This window comes from Solea senegalensis, linkage group LG21, assembly GCF_019176455.1.
Source record: "Solea senegalensis isolate Sse05_10M linkage group LG21, IFAPA_SoseM_1, whole genome shotgun sequence".
Taxonomy (NCBI): domain Eukaryota; kingdom Metazoa; phylum Chordata; class Actinopteri; order Pleuronectiformes; family Soleidae; genus Solea; species Solea senegalensis.
Window position 1 is genome coordinate 3336813 of NC_058040.1, and position 19780 is coordinate 3356592.

At 42.3% G+C, this 19780-nt stretch overlaps 2 protein-coding genes and 1 long non-coding RNA gene across 8 annotated transcripts; 2 read left to right on the top strand and 1 right to left on the bottom strand.

The window, feature by feature from the left end:
• Positions 1-22: 22 nt before the first annotated feature.
• LOC122758554 (3-hydroxy-3-methylglutaryl-coenzyme A reductase-like) lies at positions 23-10498 on the bottom strand. 3 transcript variants are annotated; one of them, XM_044012799.1, is made up of 20 exons: positions 10359-10498; positions 9749-9952; positions 9514-9625; positions 9338-9425; positions 8584-8668; positions 8342-8447; positions 8112-8218; positions 7641-7760; positions 6700-6833; positions 6325-6611; positions 5432-5574; positions 5129-5323; positions 4843-5001; positions 4596-4753; positions 4380-4485; positions 3435-3605; positions 3166-3306; positions 2900-3058; positions 2036-2190; positions 23-1945 (listed from the first exon to the last, which is right to left on the bottom strand). In XM_044012799.1, exons 2-20 carry the CDS (start codon positions 9908-9910, stop codon positions 1894-1896), a joined length of 2640 nt encoding a protein of 879 aa, XP_043868734.1. In that variant the 5' UTR covers positions 9911-9952; positions 10359-10498; the 3' UTR covers positions 23-1893. The 3 variants fall into 3 exon arrangements, with proteins under 3 accessions (XP_043868734.1, XP_043868732.1, XP_043868733.1); XM_044012797.1 differs by having other exon boundaries at positions 5432-5577; XM_044012798.1 differs by lacking the exon at positions 10359-10498 and having other exon boundaries at positions 5432-5577; positions 9749-10351.
• Positions 2184-4636, top strand: LOC122758559. Its single transcript, XR_006358164.1, has 3 exons — positions 2184-2338; positions 2433-2488; positions 4573-4636. It is a non-coding gene; the product is annotated as an uncharacterized LOC122758559 (long non-coding RNA).
• LOC122758557 (beta-1,3-galactosyl-O-glycosyl-glycoprotein beta-1,6-N-acetylglucosaminyltransferase 4-like) lies at positions 7126-18017 on the top strand. Of its 4 annotated transcripts, none has more exons than XM_044012806.1 (4): positions 7126-7825; positions 8082-8241; positions 15237-15328; positions 16133-18017. In XM_044012806.1, exon 4 carries the CDS (start codon positions 16134-16136, stop codon positions 17436-17438), a length of 1305 nt encoding a protein of 434 aa, XP_043868741.1. In that variant the 5' UTR covers positions 7126-7825; positions 8082-8241; positions 15237-15328; position 16133; the 3' UTR covers positions 17439-18017. The 4 variants fall into 4 exon arrangements, with proteins under 4 accessions (XP_043868741.1, XP_043868742.1, XP_043868739.1 ...); XM_044012804.1 differs by lacking the exons at positions 7126-7825; positions 8082-8241 and adding exons at positions 13387-13552; positions 13621-13691; XM_044012807.1 differs by lacking the exon at positions 8082-8241.
• The last annotated feature ends 1763 nt before the right edge of the window (positions 18018-19780 follow it).

Below are 19780 nucleotides of genomic sequence, written 5' to 3' on the forward strand. Positions count from 1 at the left end.
AAAGAGACTTCATTTCATTCCATTTCAAGGAATCATTTTGTTTATGTCTTAAATAACACACTGTACAATATTTTGACATGAACATTTGAAAATTGATTATTCTAACTAGCACATGCTAAGGCTCAACGTCTGAGACACCGCTGTGAGTAAGGCCACTTCTGAGCTTCCACTGTGGAAGAATCTGCACTTCCTGTTGCGACCTTCTACACTCACACTCGGTCACATCCATCTCAGATGTAAAAGTTCAATAAATTAATTTGTATGGCTTTAGTTTTCCCATAAACCTCAGCGACAAAAGGAAAAAGAAGCAACCTGCCTCTAAGAGAAGAGTCCTTCAGTTCACACAAGAAGGATTGTGCAAGAGGTGATTAACAACACTGAGACGGAGGGTTGGCATTTAAGCAACAGCATTATGGAATTAAAAAACAAAAACAATAGCTCTTTTCCTTTTTTGGAAATGAAGATTTCACAACATTTTAAATTCTGACTCTTCAGAGGCCTTTGCCGGGTACTCGTCAAAGACTTAGACCAGTGCTTCCCAGCCCTGGTCCTCAGGGAACACTGAGAACCAACACACCTGATCCAGATGAACAGCTCGTCATCAGGCTTCTGCAGAGCTTGTTGACGAGCTGACCGTCTCAATCAGGTGTGTTGGTCCTCAGAGTTACCTGCGGACCAAGGTTGGGAAACATCGACTTAGGCTACATCCACACGACTGCATTTGCTTTTCTTTTTTTTCTTTTTTCAAAACAAGACAACCTGTGTCCAAGCTAAGAAACCTGAAAACAGACATCATGTGACCAGTCAGTGACCACAACAGTGCAAACAGGAACAGGAGGAGTCGGATGCTGCGTTTTAGAACGACAATGGGCAGCAAAGAAGTAAGTGTGTTTTTAAGGTCCAGTGTGTGACATTTACTAAATATGCTACCTATAATGATTAATAAAGGTGTATAATTTTTTAAAATTACAATAGTTCAGGTTTCATACTCTTAGAATATGGCTTTTATATGCACTTTACCCCAGGGCCTTGCTTTACAGAGACGTTATCTTTCACCACCATCATGGGCAAAAATCTTTTATGCAACTATTCATGATCTTTCTGGCTAAAGAAAATGTCTTACTTTGACAGGCTTCAGTGAATGCATCATGAAGCTCCTCCTCTAAGCTCAACACACTGCGATACAAATACTTTCCAGTTAATTTAGCATTGCCCATTCCTAGCTTTTACAGCCACAGCAAAAGCTTACTACAAAAATAAAGAACAACATTCTTTTTGGCATGTCCAGATGTCCAAACATATGGCACTGTAGCAGATGCAGTAATGTGGACGTAGCATAGGTTCACCGAAACTCTCGTCGTGACTCCAACCGTGTTAAAACACTAAAGGCAATTTAAAATGTTGCAGACGTATGGCACAAGTAAATAAATAACAACAACTCGTCAGGGAGACGCACCACGTCAACACACGGACAGTACGTTTACAGGACAGTTGGATTCCGACTAAAACCTCGCTAATAAAAATACATGTAAGTCCCACTGTCGTAATGACACGTGCAGGTGATGAGACTGCGAGTCCAGCTGCTGCTGCAAACCGGAGTCACAGTTCCCGGCTTAAACACAACCATGACAAAAACATGGACGGAACATTTTTTCGCCCTCTAGTGGAGCAGAGGTGGACACACCACGTCCAACCAGCTAATTCCCCTTTAGAGCTTTTGCACTGGGACAAGGACAGTTGTCCAACCGTACATGTAAACGTACTGAGCGTCTGCTGAAAAAGAAATTGGTCTGGTTAACCGTCTTCCACAAGTAGACCCCGTCAGTGGTCACGGTGACGTCCTGCACCTGTGTCCGCGACTTTCACCAACTCACCCCGAGGACGGACGCCACTTCATTGTTTGACGTCTCCGTTTTGAGATGCTTCTGACAAGTTTGTTCTAGATCTAGGACAAAAAGAAAAACAAAAAAATAAGCACTTAGAAAATAGAAAAACACGCAAAACATTTACAGCAAATACGAGTGAAATGTCTGACCGGTTGTGGGTCATGTGACTCTTGACTAGGTGTCCGGCAGCTAGAGCCGCCATCAGAGAGAGCTCCCCTGCCAGGACGGTGCCACAAACGACGCGGGCCAGCTGACGGGCATTCTCGCAGGGCTGGTCTGGCCTGCTACCCTGGACACCGAGCATCTAAGGACAGATTACAATATGATCATTGTGCTTGTTCCACAGGTGCCTCCAATTCATATAGTAAGCCAGGTAAAAGCTGGGACGGCCTCTCTTTGGAGCCACTGAGCGCTGTGTTTCCTCCACTCAACTTTACCCTTTGTTGGCATCGGTACGTGTGCTACTTTCTCCAGTGGAGACTTTGGTGGTTTAAGCTTGGTTTGATCTTGCTGTTTAAGTAAATGGTGTCTTTCCCTCTCTTGTAGGCCGATCAGCTACTGTTGGAGCAGCTCACTTTAAGTTTACATTCTGCTAAGTCATTGTAAGTAAACTTTTTATATACGGTTGTCTCTGCCCATGTTCTTTTTAAATATCCTGGAGGTTTGTTATACATTGTTACTCCCATCGTCCACTGGACTTTACGGGGTCGTAACATTCTCTGATGACAGGAATTTAGACAAATCTATAGGTCAAATTCCAGGGCTTTTGACGGACGTAGAGTCAGACGTCAGAAATAGAGTAAATATATCAATGCTTAAAGTCCATATTTGGTGAATCTTTGTGTGTGAGAGATGTTTTTGCTGTCATATAAAACTAGCCGTACTGTGTTATTGTCTGATTTTCAAATGACAAACGTTTCTAAGGTTTAAACTGCAAACGTGTGACTTTTAAAATAATTTCAAATGACAAACACACAACTTGTGTATGACTTGGTGAATAAGTGACAGGTTACCTGTAGACAGGCCTGCTGTGGCAGCAGGTTGGTGCCTCCACCCACTGTACCCAGCTCTATGGAGGGCATGGTGCAGCTGATGTACAGATCTTCTCCATGTGGACCAGCAGGCTCCATCTGAGTGATGCAGTTGGAGCTCCCCACTGTCTGAGCAGGATCCTGGAATAGTCACGTTACTCTTTTAAGTGTCACATGTCGTCCACATGACACGGCATAATACATTCATTCAGATTCAGATTTAAATAATGTGCGAATCTGAAGCGCACCTGTCCACAGGCGATGTAAATGGCTGCTACGATGTTGGCTGCGTGAGCGTTAAAGCCTCCTATACTTCCAGCAATGGCCGAGCCCACCAGGTTTTTATTGATGTTCAGCTCCACCAGAGCAGCTGTACTGCTCTTCAGCACCTGCACAATCAGACACAGTAAAGCAGCTCATTGATATGAAGTGTGTGTGATTTTTACAGCAGCAAAATAAACTCCACTGTTAAGAGTATGAAGTGCAAAAAAAGGACTTTAGATTGTGGTGCTTTTACCTCTCTGACCACTTCTGCCGCGATGGTGGCCTCACAGACCGCAGCCTTGCCGCGGCCCAGAATCCAGTTTATGGCAGCGGACTTTTTGTCGGTGCAGAAGTTGCCGCTGACCGACAGCAGCTCCGTGTCTGGAAACTGCTGCTTGAGTCGATGCAACGCCTGTTCAGTTCCCTGATAAAACACAGCACTGTTTACTATTCCAAAATACAAAAAAAAAACAACAACCACAAATCCTGCGATCTCAAAATATACAGTCTAGACATCCATCAGATCGTCTAAAGTAATAAAAGCATGGTCCAGCAGAGGGAGCTGTAAGCCTCAGGTCCTTTTTGAAAACTTAGTTTGCAGTGTTTGATGTTTGGCTTACAGTAATGTTTGCACTGAAGTGGATATGATGTCCTGAGGATCGTGCTTTATTGACTCAATAAGTCAACACACAGCGACAGTACATTGTTTATATTGTAAGACGGCCATTTTATTGTCACATAACTTATACTGATATTATCATGAACAATATGCTGCACAGCCTGAAGTGCAGTACGATATGTATTTTCCTTCAGCTTCCATTAGGAATCGCACCAAAATAACCAGCTCCAACAGTTCTACTCTTTGGCTCCTCCCATGACAGTCAGCTGATTGGGGACAGAAAAATGTCACTCCCTCGCGATCAGTGTTAATATCCCGTGGAACTCGAAACTAACGCCCGCAGTCTATTGTGGTGTCGTCTGTGGCGCGCTGTCATTGCACCGGTACACACCGGTCACACTACATAGCCATCGGGCACAGCCTGCACCCTGCCCGCTGAGTTGTTACTGTTCCAGTCTAAATGCAAGCCTGACCCAGGGCTTTACCATTCAAAACCCTACCGTACTGTACCAAACCGGGCCGAACAATGATGGAAACGTAGCATAACATAAGTGACCACTGAATAAGAGCGGCTCATACCTTTGACAGCATGTTCATGCCCATGGCGTCTCCCGTCTGAGACTGCAAGCGAATGTACAGGTTCCTCCCAGCTATGCTCACCATCAGCTTCTCCAGACGAGCAAACCTAGCACGAGTAAAACATCCGTGTGAGGTGTGATCATCCTAATGTGTCCTTTCATATGTGAGTATTCATCCTGTTTTTGCTTTTAAGTCAATCACAGAGTTCCCCCTGACCTGCTGGTCTGATCAAAGACCTCTTTGATTGCACTGAACCCATCCAAGGTCTCGAGCCAGACTTTGACCTCTGCGGCCCGGCACGCCGACGGCAGCCTCACCACAGGACCTCGGGTCATACCGTCAGCGAGGATTCTGCTGTGGCAGCCCCCACTCAGCTGGACAGGAAGGACGATACGAGTCAGCACAACGCACGCATGCACAGTCAGGGAACGCAACAGCTAACGTGAAATCTCCCCTCACTTACAGAAATTGCTCTGCATCCTCTGTTAGTGCTGGCGACCAGGCAGCCCTCTGTGGTCGCCATCGGAATGTGGAACTGCTTCTCATCCAACAGAAGAGGACCAGCCACTCCTACTGGCACCGGCATGTACCCGATGACATTCTCACAGCAAGTACCCAACACCTACAGGCCAAGAACATAAATATAAGCAGAATAAAAGTGCAGCATGGACACAGGAACATTGTCTCTGTCCAAAAGTGACTTCACTCGCAGTCAATTTTATTTTAGAAATACAAATCTTTGCCAAAACCTTAGAATAGTCGTAGTCCTTGTAAGGCAGACAAGCCAAAGCAGAGGAGACGGGCAGCTTTGGAGACAACATTTCCCTCCTGATGGCCACGCCCCTCTCTGGAGTCTCTAATAAAACGTCCACTTTATAGCTTGGGATGGTGCGCGAGGTGACCAGGTTTATCACTTCTGCGTTGCTGAGGAAACGAGCACCTCTCTGGAAAGCATCGAGAATCAAAAACAGCAATTAATTCAACCTTCAGCGACAGACTGAGGTCATTAGCTTTGTGTTCGCTTCGGATTTGCAACTGCAATGGCAGCTTGCCTGGGGATCCATGAGGATGGTCATACATTCCCCCGCTGTCCGCGGCTCTGAACTGGAGTTGCTTAGAGGAACAGACGGCGTGAGAGCGCCAGACTCCTCAAAACACGACGGGCCATTTTCAACTGAGACTGCTGGAGTTACTTCTGCTGTTAATAAAAGAGCAAAAGAACGTCAACATCAGTGGGTAGAGACAAAATGGATCCATCAAGACTAGGGTTGTACATCACTACTTAGATTAAGAGGTTTAAATTTGTTTTTGTAAAATAGAAAAGATTTCTGCTTCTTCAGTGATTTCATGAAACAAACAAATTAATCGAGACAGCAATCTATAGATTAATCTAATACAAAAACAATAATAATTAGTTGCAGACTTCAGCCTGGAGTACAATCACATGACATACATGGTAAGTATTGTTTAAAAAATGGAATCCTAACTCCAGAGGCTTTTCTAAACAAGTTTGACTTGTTTTTTTCCCTCAGGTGCTGAAGCAGATAGAAACAATCATTTACAATAAGAACCAAACGTTTGTTTCTAGCAGTTGAAGAAGATGACAACCAGGACAGTGTGTGACCGTAATCTCAATCAACTGCTGCAGTGTTTGTGTGTGTGGCAAATTGTTGTAAGAGAGAACAGGAGAACACAGAGCAAGGCACTGCTCATCTCCTAAAATTGCAAAAGGTATACTTTGATGTAATGTTAATGACAATTATAAAATGCTAATATGTCCATTTAATAAGTAACAGATCACACACTGTCTTATTATTCTTTTAGCATGAGAACTGAAATGAAAACCAAGGTGTATACACAGATGTTGTACACAGATCCATGCGCATAAAGCATGCAGTCCTAATTGGTTAAAGCTAAGCTTAATGGGTGCAATTATAAGTCTCACTCATGACTCTGATGTCCGCGGCCGCCTCGGGGGAGGGTTTAGACTCTGAGACAGCTGCAGACGTTGAGTTGGTTGCCAAGATAACATTCGTGGTCTTCTGAAGTTTCTGCACTGGGAGGTCCCTCCTGCAGCAGTCCCCTACTCCCCAGGGCTTCTGGGTTTGAGGGGAGCTGATTATGGGACTCTTGAGGGACAAGGAAGACTCTGTCTCCGTTTGCTCAAAGAAGACGTACTTGACGGCCAGGAGCAGGGCAAGGCCGAGGGTTATGACCTGCTCCAAGTCGATACTGACGCGATATAGAGAGAAGTCATATTAGTAATCAATAAGTCGAACGTATACACAGAATAACCAATCTTCCTTCAATTAGGTTTTACCTGTTGAGCTTCAGAGGCCATGTAGTACCATCAGTCTCCAGTATCTTGGCAATGGGCCCCTCCACTGTTCGATTGTGACCTGGATATTCAGCTGCTAGACGGGTATGAGCATGGACCAAGGCTAGACCCAGAGACTGAGGAAGATATGATGAAACGTCACAGTTGGACTCTTTAAGTCGGCTTCACAGTGGACCAATCAACGTAGCAACGCTTTCAAATGAATTGTGAACATACAGTTCTGCTCAAAAGTTACCCTGGCGTGAACCAATGTTTATGGAAAACATGAGTGCTCGTGCTCAGGAAGAACACATTTCTTAGTAAGGGATAAGGTCATAGAATAGCAAAATCATCGAATAAAACATGGCAATGAAGACATTTTCTTTTGTTCAAAAGTTTGCATATCCTTAGTTCTGAATACTGCAGTATGACACAAAGCCCTATGAGACCCCTTTATTGTCTCAGGAGCTTTACTCCTGAGACAATGCAGGTTTGAGAACTCTCCAACATGGCTCAATGATGTTGAGGTCAGAAGACTGTGATTGAATCTTCAGAACCGTCACCATTTTCAGCTGTAACCACTGAAGGGTTGACTTTGCCTAAGGTTTTGAATCAGTCTCATGTTGGAGAGTTCAACAGCGTCCCATTAGCAGTATGCTGAATTCATCAAACCATCAATGTTTGACCCAATTCCCAAACACAGGGATTATGGTTGTGACCAGAACATTGACTCCCTTATTTTCTAGTTTTCATCAGAGTTTAGAAACTGATTGGTGTTATTTTTTACATCCTTTTCTTGGTTCATAAAGATCAACTACCTTTCTTTGACATTTCTCAGTATCAGTATGCGAGACAGTAATGAAAAGTCATATTTCCCAAAAACGAGTACTTCACAAGATCTGCTAAGGGTATGTACATTTACGGGCAGCTGAATTGTTTCTCACCATGATGATTTTAACCCTTTGAGTAACAGGGTTTGGCTTTTTGTCCTCTTCTTCAGCCAGCACATGGGCAAACTGGCTTAGCTGCCAGACTGGACGACCCTCGCGGCTTTCCCTGGAAAGCTGTGCACAAGAACATACCACAGTGTGACCACAACGAAAGAGAAAGAGAGAGCAGCAGGTGTGAGGTAGGCATTGTCATCTTCTGTTTATGCTACTAAACATGTAAATACTAACATAGCAGAACCTTTGTATTGTGTTGGTTCAACAGTTAATGACTAGTTAGTGAGTGTCAGTTAGAAGTAAGACAATGTACACATACCTAGTTGGAAGAACTAGGTATTCTTATTATGGCAGTTACACCGTACAATTTCAATTCTAAGAAAGACATTTGTGATTCTCAAATGACCAAAACTGTGCTGCCCTTCTTTACATTCAAATCAGACTCAACTGAAAGTCAACTATCATTCCTACCTCAAGGACTAATGAGACACATGCTGGGAAGAAAGTCATGAAGACGAAATAATTGGCCAAGACAGACATACAGCCAAAACAGCACATGATCTCCAATTGTGGCACCCCTGGATAAAAATGGAGAAGAGCAGTGAGTTTAACTTCACTCAGTGTACCATCATCAAGGACTTATTTGATAAACAGAACAAGGATGTGATTGTGTTGAAGGTAAAGATACTGCAGTCCCTTACCTGACATGGTGCCAATCCCAATGACCAGACACTCAACCAGAGCGTCCAGGGTGAACGTGGGGCCCAGGATGGCCATGCCCTGGGAAATATTGTCCCTTACCTCCTCCTGTATACAAGACACAGAACCACAGCAGTAGTCAGTGACATAATCACCTTTTTTCAACAAGAGTTGATAGATCTTAGCTCCTTTTATAGATCTAATGTTCACAGCTAACATGAAACTGCAGGGTGTGTGACATTACCTGAGAGTTTGAGCTGAGGGCAAATTTGGCCAATGCACAGGCTTTGGATAGGTCAATGAGCAGTAGAAAGAATGGCAGGGCTTCACTGTGGGAAAATGGTCAAATGAATATGAGAAAATGCAGATTCCCTGCAGGTAGTTTTTTGATATTACTAATAGATGAAATGACTCATGATTAATGTGATTTACAACATTTTATCCAGTCATGTCTCCAAGTCAATAGAGGTGGTCTGGGATGCATACTTTTATTTTACACCACCATTTGGGGCCACCGTTTTAACAGTGCTCACCATGATTTCTTTTTTTCAAATTGTTAAAATCCTATTACATTATACAGCTGTTTTTCTTATTGCATTGATTCACCCTGACTCATTGCTCTCTTGCATCAAGAAACAAACACATTTTTTCATGGACTGCCAAATAGTCAGACTAGTTACAGGTGAAGTTTTTGTAAATATCATATCTATCTAGGTCATGTTTCTCTAATCTCAGTGGGACTTTTTCCTGATTACTTAAAGGTTCATAAAAAATCTTAAAAGAAACTCACAGAATACTACTTGCCCTTCTTCCAACAATGTATACAAACTTTGCTAACTATGCATCTATTACAATTTCAGTAGTAGTCCCACATTAAAAGCCTCTGAGATTGCATCACAATCTCAGGCAAGATATTCACCTTACAAAGCACATTACTTGTAAATCTCAAACTTAATTTTGAGTATGATTTAAAAAACATGTGAATATGCAAAACTCACTTTAGGCCTGTCAGCTCTTTGCCAAAGAAGTGGATGACAACTGTACTGAAAACAAAGCTGGAAAATACTGTAAATAACCCTGCGATACCTGTGAGAAAGAACAGGACATCACGTTATTTTATATAACAATACTGAGTGAAACTGCTGCTGAACACGCACTATCATAATATACAGACCCAGAATGTATTTGGAACCCAGTTGTCTGAGATTCTTGAACTGGAAATAGATGTAAACGATGGCCATGCAGCGAGTGATCGTTAGGATGATTATGTCACTGCTGTGGATTTTCTGCAAAAACACCAGTACAAACAAGTCAGTGCTGGTAAAAAGATATGTCCCTGTCACTTCTATGTAATATTACCAGCTCCCTCCCACACACATACACCTGTCCTGGCTCACACCAAAACTCACCTCTTCAACTTTGGGGCACTCATTCCAGGTGCACATCTGGCTGCTAGTTGCCAGGCTGTTCATAGACACGAGGCAGACGGTGAGTGCGAGGGTGCCCACTATTACCTCCCATGGGTGGGAGGCCACCAGCAGGCCATGGAGCCTGAATAGATGTACCAACATGGTCTCACGACACTTTACTGCCACCTAAAACAACAGCCTCACCTGTGGGAGAGAGGGACACACTTAACGCATCGTCATTCCAAGTCAACGAGATGAAACGTAAACTATAGCTAAAAAGACAAACCAAAACAATGAGACTGGCTGCAGCTGAGAGCTGTGACACCACTGTATAGCTTCGTAGTGGTGGCTAACTTCCCTAAAAATTACCAGTTCACAAATGACTCAGGAGCTCTTCGTTTCGGCATTTAAAGACCGGTAATGTCAACGCTCGAAGTAATCTATGAGGCGTATAGCTCGTGGCTGTGTGTGCTAAAGCTGAGCACATAAGCGAAAGAGCGTTAGTTAGCACCGTCACACCCGAAATAACCAACTCAGCCAGACGTCAAGGTCAGTTCGCCCCCCAGCGTCACTGCACTTCAAAAGAAACATATATATTTAATTCGCGTACTTCCAATGATATTTATAGACGTGATCAAAGCGTCTTTCCCATGATATTGGTGTCTTTCTTCCACAATTTCTTAGCCTGGAAGCTAACTCCTCCTGAAGTCACGTAACCAACATGGCGGAATGGAGATCCCGACGTCATGAGTACGTCCTACGTCACGTGGGCGGTGTGTCATGTGACGCAGGAGGAAATAATGATGGCAGTAATTCTTTGGAGTTTCTCCTCGTATATTTATGTTTATTCATGTATATTCATATTTGTCGATGCAGCGATATTACTACACATGTATGTGAGATGACATCAAATCTCTTTCTAACATAAAGTATATTTTCCTTGGTTTAAAAACAGGACAAGATAGTGAAATATAATAACACACCAATTTTTTAAGATAGGCTTTTATTTGTTTTGTTTTTTTCCACATGTTTATGCACCGACCTTCATATGTTGTTAATACAGATTATTAGGGCCAGATGTAAAAAGAAACAACAAAACAGCATGAATTCTAACAATAAAGTCCAGAAAAGGTGAATTTTTAATCTCAGAATTCATGCTGTTTTATTTTATTTTTTAACTTTCTTTCAAAATTGTTTTACATGTAGCCCTAATACTCTTCCGTATGTTAAAGCAGTTTTGTCTAAATGCAAGGCTCTTGATACTTCACATGCATATCATGTAGCTTTAATTATTCATTAGACTTGTGCAAACCATACCTGTTTGTTTCAGAGTCAATGTTGTCATCTATTTGCATCCTGGTTTTTAAAGCAGATGACAAATAATGAACAGGCTCCAGGGTGCAATTAAAGGCATATCATACAGATGAACAGCGTTTTAATGATTTTCAACTAACACAATGATTTGACACATCCTCCTCTGTTAAAGATGCATAATCACATACATACATTTAATGATATCACATGAAGATCAAAGGTCAAGATCATGTACTTGCTTTTGCTTGCAAGTCTAAATAGTGTTCTCCTTCCCAATGGATAGCATATTTGGGGGCCCTGAACATGAATACTCACAAATGTTTGCCCCAAATTCAGAAACTTTAAAAGCTTTCCTACATTACAGTAATGTATTTGAGATATTTAACTTTTCTCAACCTTGAAAATTATGGAGGACCATGATGGGGGCAATTTCAAGTTTTCCTCCACCATAGCCACAGCAACAAAGTCTGATGAGGTGTTTTCTTGTTGTGAGATTTCTGCCATGTGGTGGTGCTATTGATATGATAATATGTCATCAGATTGGCATTGTTTGTGTGATGGCATTATTCAGCTGCAATTTTGTGTCCCCTCTCTCACTTGCTACTGTGTTTTTGTTGGTAGGTATGAGACTAATATGTGGTATTTCTGGATTGCATTATAGGATTTTCCTGCATGCCCCCACCAGAATTTCCAGACCAAAATACCCACTGTTCATTATTGTGTAAAGTAATAAAATGACATTGATAAGTTACTGTGAAACACATTACAAGCAGTAGTGTATCAATTCAGCAAGTATTGAGTGATGTACATGTGCAGTTGTCTTCTTCTTTCAGTCACTACGGCAGATCATCTGCCTCCATCATGTCCTCTCCATTGTGTCCCCTTCTGTTACACCAACTGTCCTCATGTCCTCCTTCCCAACATTCATGAACCCTCTCTGTGGTTTTCCTCTTTTTCTCCTGCCCTGCAGCTCCATCTCCACCATCTCCAGCATCCTCCAATACCAAACCATCTCAACCTTGACTCTAACTTAAACTCCAAACAGTTTTACCTGAGTGCTAACTTCTGATCTTGTCCATCCTGGTCACTCCTAACAAAAATCATGCCACCTCCAGCCCCAGCTCCTGTCTTTTAGACAGTGCCACTGTCTCCAAGCCATACATCATAGCAGGTCTCACTTTCCTGTAGATCTTCCCTTTAATTCTGGCTGCTATCCTTCTCTTACACATCACCCCTGACACCTGTCTCCATGAATTTCACTTTGACTTTACTTGTGCTGTATTTGTGTACATTCACATTAAAACACCCCCACCAACCCCCCAATTCTATAAATACTGCTGTAACTATAGTTTCTATTTGTTTTTATACCTCTTATAAATATGCACACACTTCCAGTATTTAAACAAATTGTTTCATGTTTTTGTGTTTTTTTAACTGTTTTAAATAAATGGTTGTTTTTTTTTACAGATACAGGTCTTTGAATTGAATTGCATTAAAAAAATGGTAATTGGCAAGAAAGACATGTGAGACACAAGGTCGCAGCTATTTTCAGTCAGTGGTATGATACATTTGTTTATACTAACACACCCTTTAATGTATTTCTATGTCTACGAATGTAAAATAACAGAACACAAGTTGCATAACAGATTGTCCGCTGTGGTGTCTAAAGGGAAAGACACCTCTGCTGCCTGTTAAAAACTTTTCTTGAACTGACCCAATTCCTATTGTACATGTGTCTTATATCTAAACAATTTAAAAAGATCATTACATTAAGCACAGGATAAGACCCTGTCGTCGTTGTGCGTTATTGAGATTAGGTTCCGAAAGGGCGAACTGTACATTTTGTGATCTTAATTTCAATCCTATTCTGTGTCAGACTCCAGCCAGACCAAGCCACACTTTTGTGTATGACTCATAAATACACTGGCAGATCAGGTTTCTCGGTGTGGTCCATCCTCATTCCTCAGTCCAGAAGATCTGGTTTATGGTATTAGGAATGCTCTTGGTTTACTGTCTCTCCTGTCAGAAGCCTGCAGCCATGTGATTTTCATTCAGCCACTTAAATCAGCTGGCGCCAATTATGTCCAGTTGGAGTTTTTTTCTTCTTTTTTACATAATCACATGTGAAATATTGTAATTTGAATATCAATCCGGTTCTGACAATATGAAACCTAAGCAAAACATTTTTGGCAGCGTTATCTGTCAAACTGGTATGATAGATCAGACAGAGAGAGGAGATTTCATCAGCCCCTCCTCCCTCCTCCTCCTCTTTCCTGTGTTCTTTTTTTTTTTACATCTTTACCACACAGTCACACAGTCTGACAATTTGCGTCTCTATGCTTCTGCGAACCACGCACTAAACTATAACCTCGGATTAAACAACAACAGAGAGATGACTGTACGTTGATACATTGGCGACAGCAATCGTGCGTAAAAGTGAAATTGCCACAGATGATGAATGTCCACTTTTAGCAGCATCTCTTCTCACCAGTAAGTTGTTCACTAGTTTATGACTTTGTTGTAGTAACCGAGAGGTGATGAGTGTGTGGTTTTAACAGTTTAACAGTTGGAGTCAGTGAAACGATTGGAAAACTCTTGACTCTGCGCCGGCACTTGCGCATGAATCAAGGTACGTGTGTTTACACTCTTCATGCGCGTAATTTTTCTGGTGCTGTTTCGCGAAACCTAATTAGCAGATTAAGATGGAAACTCCTTTTTGTTTATCCAAGCCTAGACTTGCTTTCACGGAAGCAGTGACAGCCAGGCTGCAACTGTGGAGTCTTTATTTATGTGTTTGTCAGCGTCACTCTGGTTAGATATTCATAATCAAATTGCCAACATATTTTTCTAATACTGAGAGATATTCACTTGAATCCAAACATTATTTAAAGACTCACAAAAGGCTCTATGATAGCAGATAAATATGAATAAATAAATAAATAAATAAGGTAGGAGAAGGGTGATTAATTAAACACACTTCATATGTAGATGTATCTCCCCAGTGTTTTCTGAGCCTGGCTCAAGCATGTCTTGGTTAAAGCCATGATGCTGTCTCAAAGTGTCTCACATGCAGGGAACACCAGTGGACACAAAAAGTTAACTTCAGGCAAAAAAAAGAAAAGAAAAAGTTTAGACTGACATGTTCCAAGCAAAAGGCTACATTATAAACCACATTAAATCCCCAAGGCACCATAGTGAAAGCAATACACTATGATGTTTTCAGATGCATTAATAGGTCAGACAGAAGTGAGTCAACTGATTTTCCTTTAATCTAAAAATAAATTCCATTAATTGCACATTTTTTCACCTGTTCCAAGCATCCCTATCTTAAAGTGATATTTTTCAAGTTTTTAATGCTCTTATTACTATGGCTGTGGACTTTTACGCAACACATTTACAAGTACTGTTACACATACTGTCATTACTTCAAAGATAGTACATGCCAAAAGTATTCTAAAAGCACAACACGGCAACATGGAAATACTAACACTTCCTCCTGTGACCTCAGTCAGTCATCATCTAACCGCTTTATCCTCCACCAGAGGGTCGCGGGGGGTGCTGTGCCAATCTCAGCTACATCGGGCGATAGGCGGGGTACACCCTGGACAGTTCGCCAGTCCATCGCAGGGCCACACACAGCTAGAGACTAACAACCATTCACTCTCACACTCACTCCTATGGTCAATTTAGAGTGTCCAATTCACCTAATCCCCACATTGCATGTTTTTGGACTGTGGGAGGAAGCCGGAGAACCCAGAGAGAACCCACGCACACACGGGGAGAACATGCAAACTCCATGCAGAAAGGCCCTTGTTCCAACCGGGGCTCGAACCCGGGTCTTCTCGCTGCAAGGCGAGAGTGCTAACCACTACATCACCGTGTGGCCCCCTCCTGTGACCTATACTTCCTAATTCGTAGCATATCTGTTATGACAAGGTGACAGCAACAGCAAATATTTGATTAGTAGACTGCATGTGTGTTTGCAGATATGATTCATTTTACCAGGCGCACTGAATGCATCTCGTAGCCTTTACTCAGCAGTACTCTCACTCTGTTCCTGTACTCTCTTGGGGGGAATTGTCCAAAAAGGATGTCTGATGTGGAAACATAATTTAAAGTCTGTTTCGTAGGTTTTATTGGAGCACTAATGTGTTTCTCCCTCTCTCTTATACAGACCAGGGTAGTTTGAAGCAAGCACACTGCTACTGGGTTGGAAAGATCACAGTCAAGCACCACTGTTTTGGTCAGTGTGTGAAGCGGGAACAAGTAAGTGCCAGTACTCTCTGTACCCATATGTGACATGTATGTCAGTCAGTATTAATAAATCATCAAACACTAAATCCTATTTAGTTCACTAATTGGAGTTATGTTTTGCCAACTTGTATATTAAGATTATCCTTCACATTTCCAAAGATTATTTAAACTTCAAGCACACAGTCCATTTTATTTGGTGTCCAGTGATTATGCCATCAACCGAGACACAAATGTGGCAGTAAATATTTAAACTTTAGTGGAAATGTTTTAACACTAAAACCTTAGATCTTATCTTCTTCTTCTTTAGGCTTCTCCCCTAAGGAGGTTGCCACAGTGGATTATCTGCCTGATAGATATTGTTCTTGCTTAACAATAAAAATAAAAACCCTACACACTACAAACAAACCCTGGATTATGTTGAGACGAACGCCATGTAGTGCAGCATCATTGTGGGTCATAAAAATGAATTGGACAGATAAGTCGAGTGAGAAATGCAAATGCAAAATCAACAGGTTTTTCTTCCTTATGGGAGCATAGTCAGTTACACAGCTGGTGACGCGCAGGTACTTATAATAGCACTGAACATGCATGCAATCGAGTGTCAAAACAATTGCGAGAAAAATAGCATTAACACATTAATATTGTGTTTGAAAGCTATGGGCGTCCATACTGTATATCTGAATTACTGAAGGTTTAATCCTGACATAATCCAGGATGACCTGCCAATGTTCCATTGTGCTTTTTTTTTGTTGTCTCGTTCCTTCATGTGTCATTTTGCCGTTGAGTCACACCATGTTTTCTCTTCTCTCTCCACAGAATGGTTAACATACTTCTAAAACTCAGAAGACAGATGGTCATAACAACACTGTCGCTGCTGATTCTCTGTCTCTTGTTAGTGGTCAGGGTGAAGTACATGTCCATCACTGAGCTTCCATCTCCCCCAGCACCTGTGGTAGATGATGTTTCAATTCAGACAGTTCACAAATACAACATCAGCTGCTCAGCCATATATGACATGGACCCGATCGAGGTGGCCAAATCATTGGTCATTCGCAGGCACCACATTGTGGAGGATACGGATGAAAGTCTTCGTAACCTCACCTCAGACTGCCCGTTATTCATCAAGTCCAGAGGCTACGACAAAGTGTGCGTCACAGAGGAGGAGAGAGAATTCCCCCTCGCATATTCTCTGGTTGTGCATAAATCTGCGTGGATGGTAGAGAGACTCATCAGAACCCTGTACACGCCGTATAACATCTACTGCATTCACTATGACCAGAAGTCTTCACCTCAGTTTATTGCAGCCATTAAGAGTCTGGTGGGCTGTTTTTCCAACGTCTTCATCGCCTCTCAGCTAGAGTCTGTCTACTATGCAAGTTACAGTCGATTAAAAGCTGACCTCAACTGTCTGTCTGACCTTTTGGCATCAGAAGTCAAGTGGAAGTATGTCATCAACCTCTGCGGCCAAGATTTCCCCCTCAGGTCCAACATTGAGCTTGTGGCCGAACTCAAAAAGTTAAATGGTGCCAACATGCTGGAGTCAAGTTGGCCCACTGAGTATAAGTCGTGGAGGTTCACCTTTCACCACGAGCTGATGAGCGCCAACTATGAATATGAAAAAATTCCAGTAAGAACAGACGTGAAAAAGGCCCCGCCACCTCACGGTATCCAGATGTTCACTGGCAACGCCTATTTTGTCGTGTCACGGGCCTTAATCGTGTACTTGAACTCCTCAGTTGTGGTGAAGGATTTTTTAGCCTGGTCAGAGGACACCTTCTCCCCAGATGAGCATTTTTGGGCCACAGTCGTGCGACTGCCAGGTGTTCCCGGGGAGGTGCCAAGATCCGAGCCTGATATCACCGACCTGATGAGTATGACCAGGCTGGTGAAGTGGCAGTACCTGGAGGAAGACCTCTACCCAACATGCTCGGGGGCACACAATCGTGCCATTTGCATTTTTGGTGCTGCAGAACTGCGGTGGTTGCTCCATTATGGCCACTGGTTTGCCAACAAGTTTGATACCAATGTGGACCCAATTATTATTCAGTGCCTTGAGGAGAAGCTGGAGGAAAAAAGTAAGTTATTCCGGTCACTGGCATCCCCATCTTGCCGTGAGAGTTAACCACACCCTCAGCAGGGATTTCATCTATTCAGCTGTTTACTCTTTGAAAACTACTATATTTGGACTTTATTTCAACATGATATTTGGTCATATTCAGGGAATTTCCATTGTTTTCTAATATATAATATAGTATAATTTAATGTAATATAATAATTAGTAGTTTTTGTTTGATGTGTCCAGTCCATAGACAATTATAAAAATGGATGTAGTCTTCTGTGACTGGTGCTATGTCAGGTTTTGAAGCATCAACTGCAGCCAGGCACCTGTCGGTCAAAATCCCAGTATACCCTGGTGTTTACAGTAGAGCAGTATCTCTGATTTTGTACCACCAGGGGAAGCTCAGCGGTACATGTACCGTAGTTTGAGAACCAAGGATTCTAGAGGAATGCTCATTTTTACATTCTGTGGTCCAGTCCTCGTGACTGTGAGGTGGAATGGAGGGTTTTTTTTAATAAGAAAAACGTGTCTTATTTATGGGTGAAATGAGAAAATGTGTGTCACAGTGACTGATTTTCTGATTGTAGTATATACTGACGTGTAAATGATGTAATAGAAAGTTGAATTAAAAGGATACCCACATTTTGTCTCTTCAATGAGCAGTACACATCTAAACACGGTGAAACCGAGGGTTAGTAAACAACAGAAAACTGCTCACGGATACGTTATCTTCACTGAAGGATGCACATGTCCCACATTATGCATGGACTTCCGTACTACTTCTTATTCTATGGCAGGAAGTGGTCTGTGTGTGAGGTTTTCGCCCACGTCATGTGTGGCAAAATAGAAGCAGTGCTGGTCGATGGAAATGAAGTGAATGTTTAGACTCTTCACGTCAGGTTAGAAGTTAGACGCAGGACGAAGTTACTGCTGAGACTCTCAGTCAAACCCTGTGGTTTGGACAAGATGAGCGTCAACTGACTCTAAAACGGTAACTTCTCTCAGCCAATCAGTGATGTCATGTTAGGCAGCGTCACAGATAGTGACGTCACGCCATCAGACCAATCAGCAGCGGGTTCGTGTCAAGGTACCAAACTAATCTAGTATATCGTTTAGAAAATGTTTTACCCTAAACAGAACATTTTATATTTTTAAAAATGTCACAAAAGTAAAAAAAAGTGCCCTGCAATGATACTCTGGGGTTTAAATCCAAATATTTCAATCACTTCCTTATAAAGGGTTCATCATTAAACACTGTAACACAGGAGGACAATTATTTCATTAACTGGTTTAGAGGATGAGGACGTATTCCTGCCACATGCAGCAAAATACAGACAGCAAGTGAAACAGTTCAATATAGAGCATTTACAGTTACTTCAAAATATGTCAGTGAAAACCTGTTCAACACGTAAGCATTAGCTCACACGCTTGGGGTGTTTGTGAACACCACAGTATCACCGTCAGAGCTCTGTCCTTCCCCCTCGCTCCAGTTGAACGTAGAACGTAGAAATCAACTCAGGTGGAGTTAATGGGGCGCTTATTAGGTTCCAGTAAATTATTCATTTTTCCTGCTTGTATATGTGTCAGAGAGCGACATGAGAACGCTGCACCTGTGTGCAAGTGTCGATACATGACACATGATTATTAGATATTTGATGCAAGGACCCTTTATCAGATCGCTTTATATTAATTTAGATTTAATTTTAGATTTTTTTGCAGCAATTTTAGATAAATTGCTGCAATCACATTTTTGGGACAGTGTTGAGAGTAAGACACGGTGTCTATTGGAAGAACCTCTTGGTGCAGAAACACAAGTACAAGTAAAAGAGGATTTTAACAGTCAAAAGACTTGAAATGTGACTTGAAATCCTTGTAGTCTTATTGTAATACAGTAGTTCAAGTTCCACAAGCTTACCAGCATACTACTGGTTTATATGCAAAACTACCAGCTTGTTTACCACTTTAAGAGAATGCCCCAGCTTTGCATTTACTTGCATAACTCTCAACATTAAACCAGCCACTCCCTCCTCATCAGCTCAACTCCACTCACCTGTTGACAGCAGCTGCACCTGATCACTAATCAGCCCACTATATATACTCCTCTCCACCATGCAGTCACTGCCAGATTGTTGTATGTCATTTGCACTAGTCTCTCCAGTGGTTTTTTGGATGGATTCCCCCAGTTTCGACCCTGCCTGTCTGCGCTGTATCTGTTCCGGTGATCGACTCAGCCTCTCGCCCCTGACTGCGGATTCTGCATGCTGTGATGGAACAGCTCAGCATCAGGTCCATTTCCTGCTTTGTCCTCAGAGCCTGTTCACCGGCTGCACCCCACGAAGCAAGTTTATACACTTGTGCCGTCTTTGAACTGTCCACTGAAGAGGTGAAGAATAAAAGTCATTACC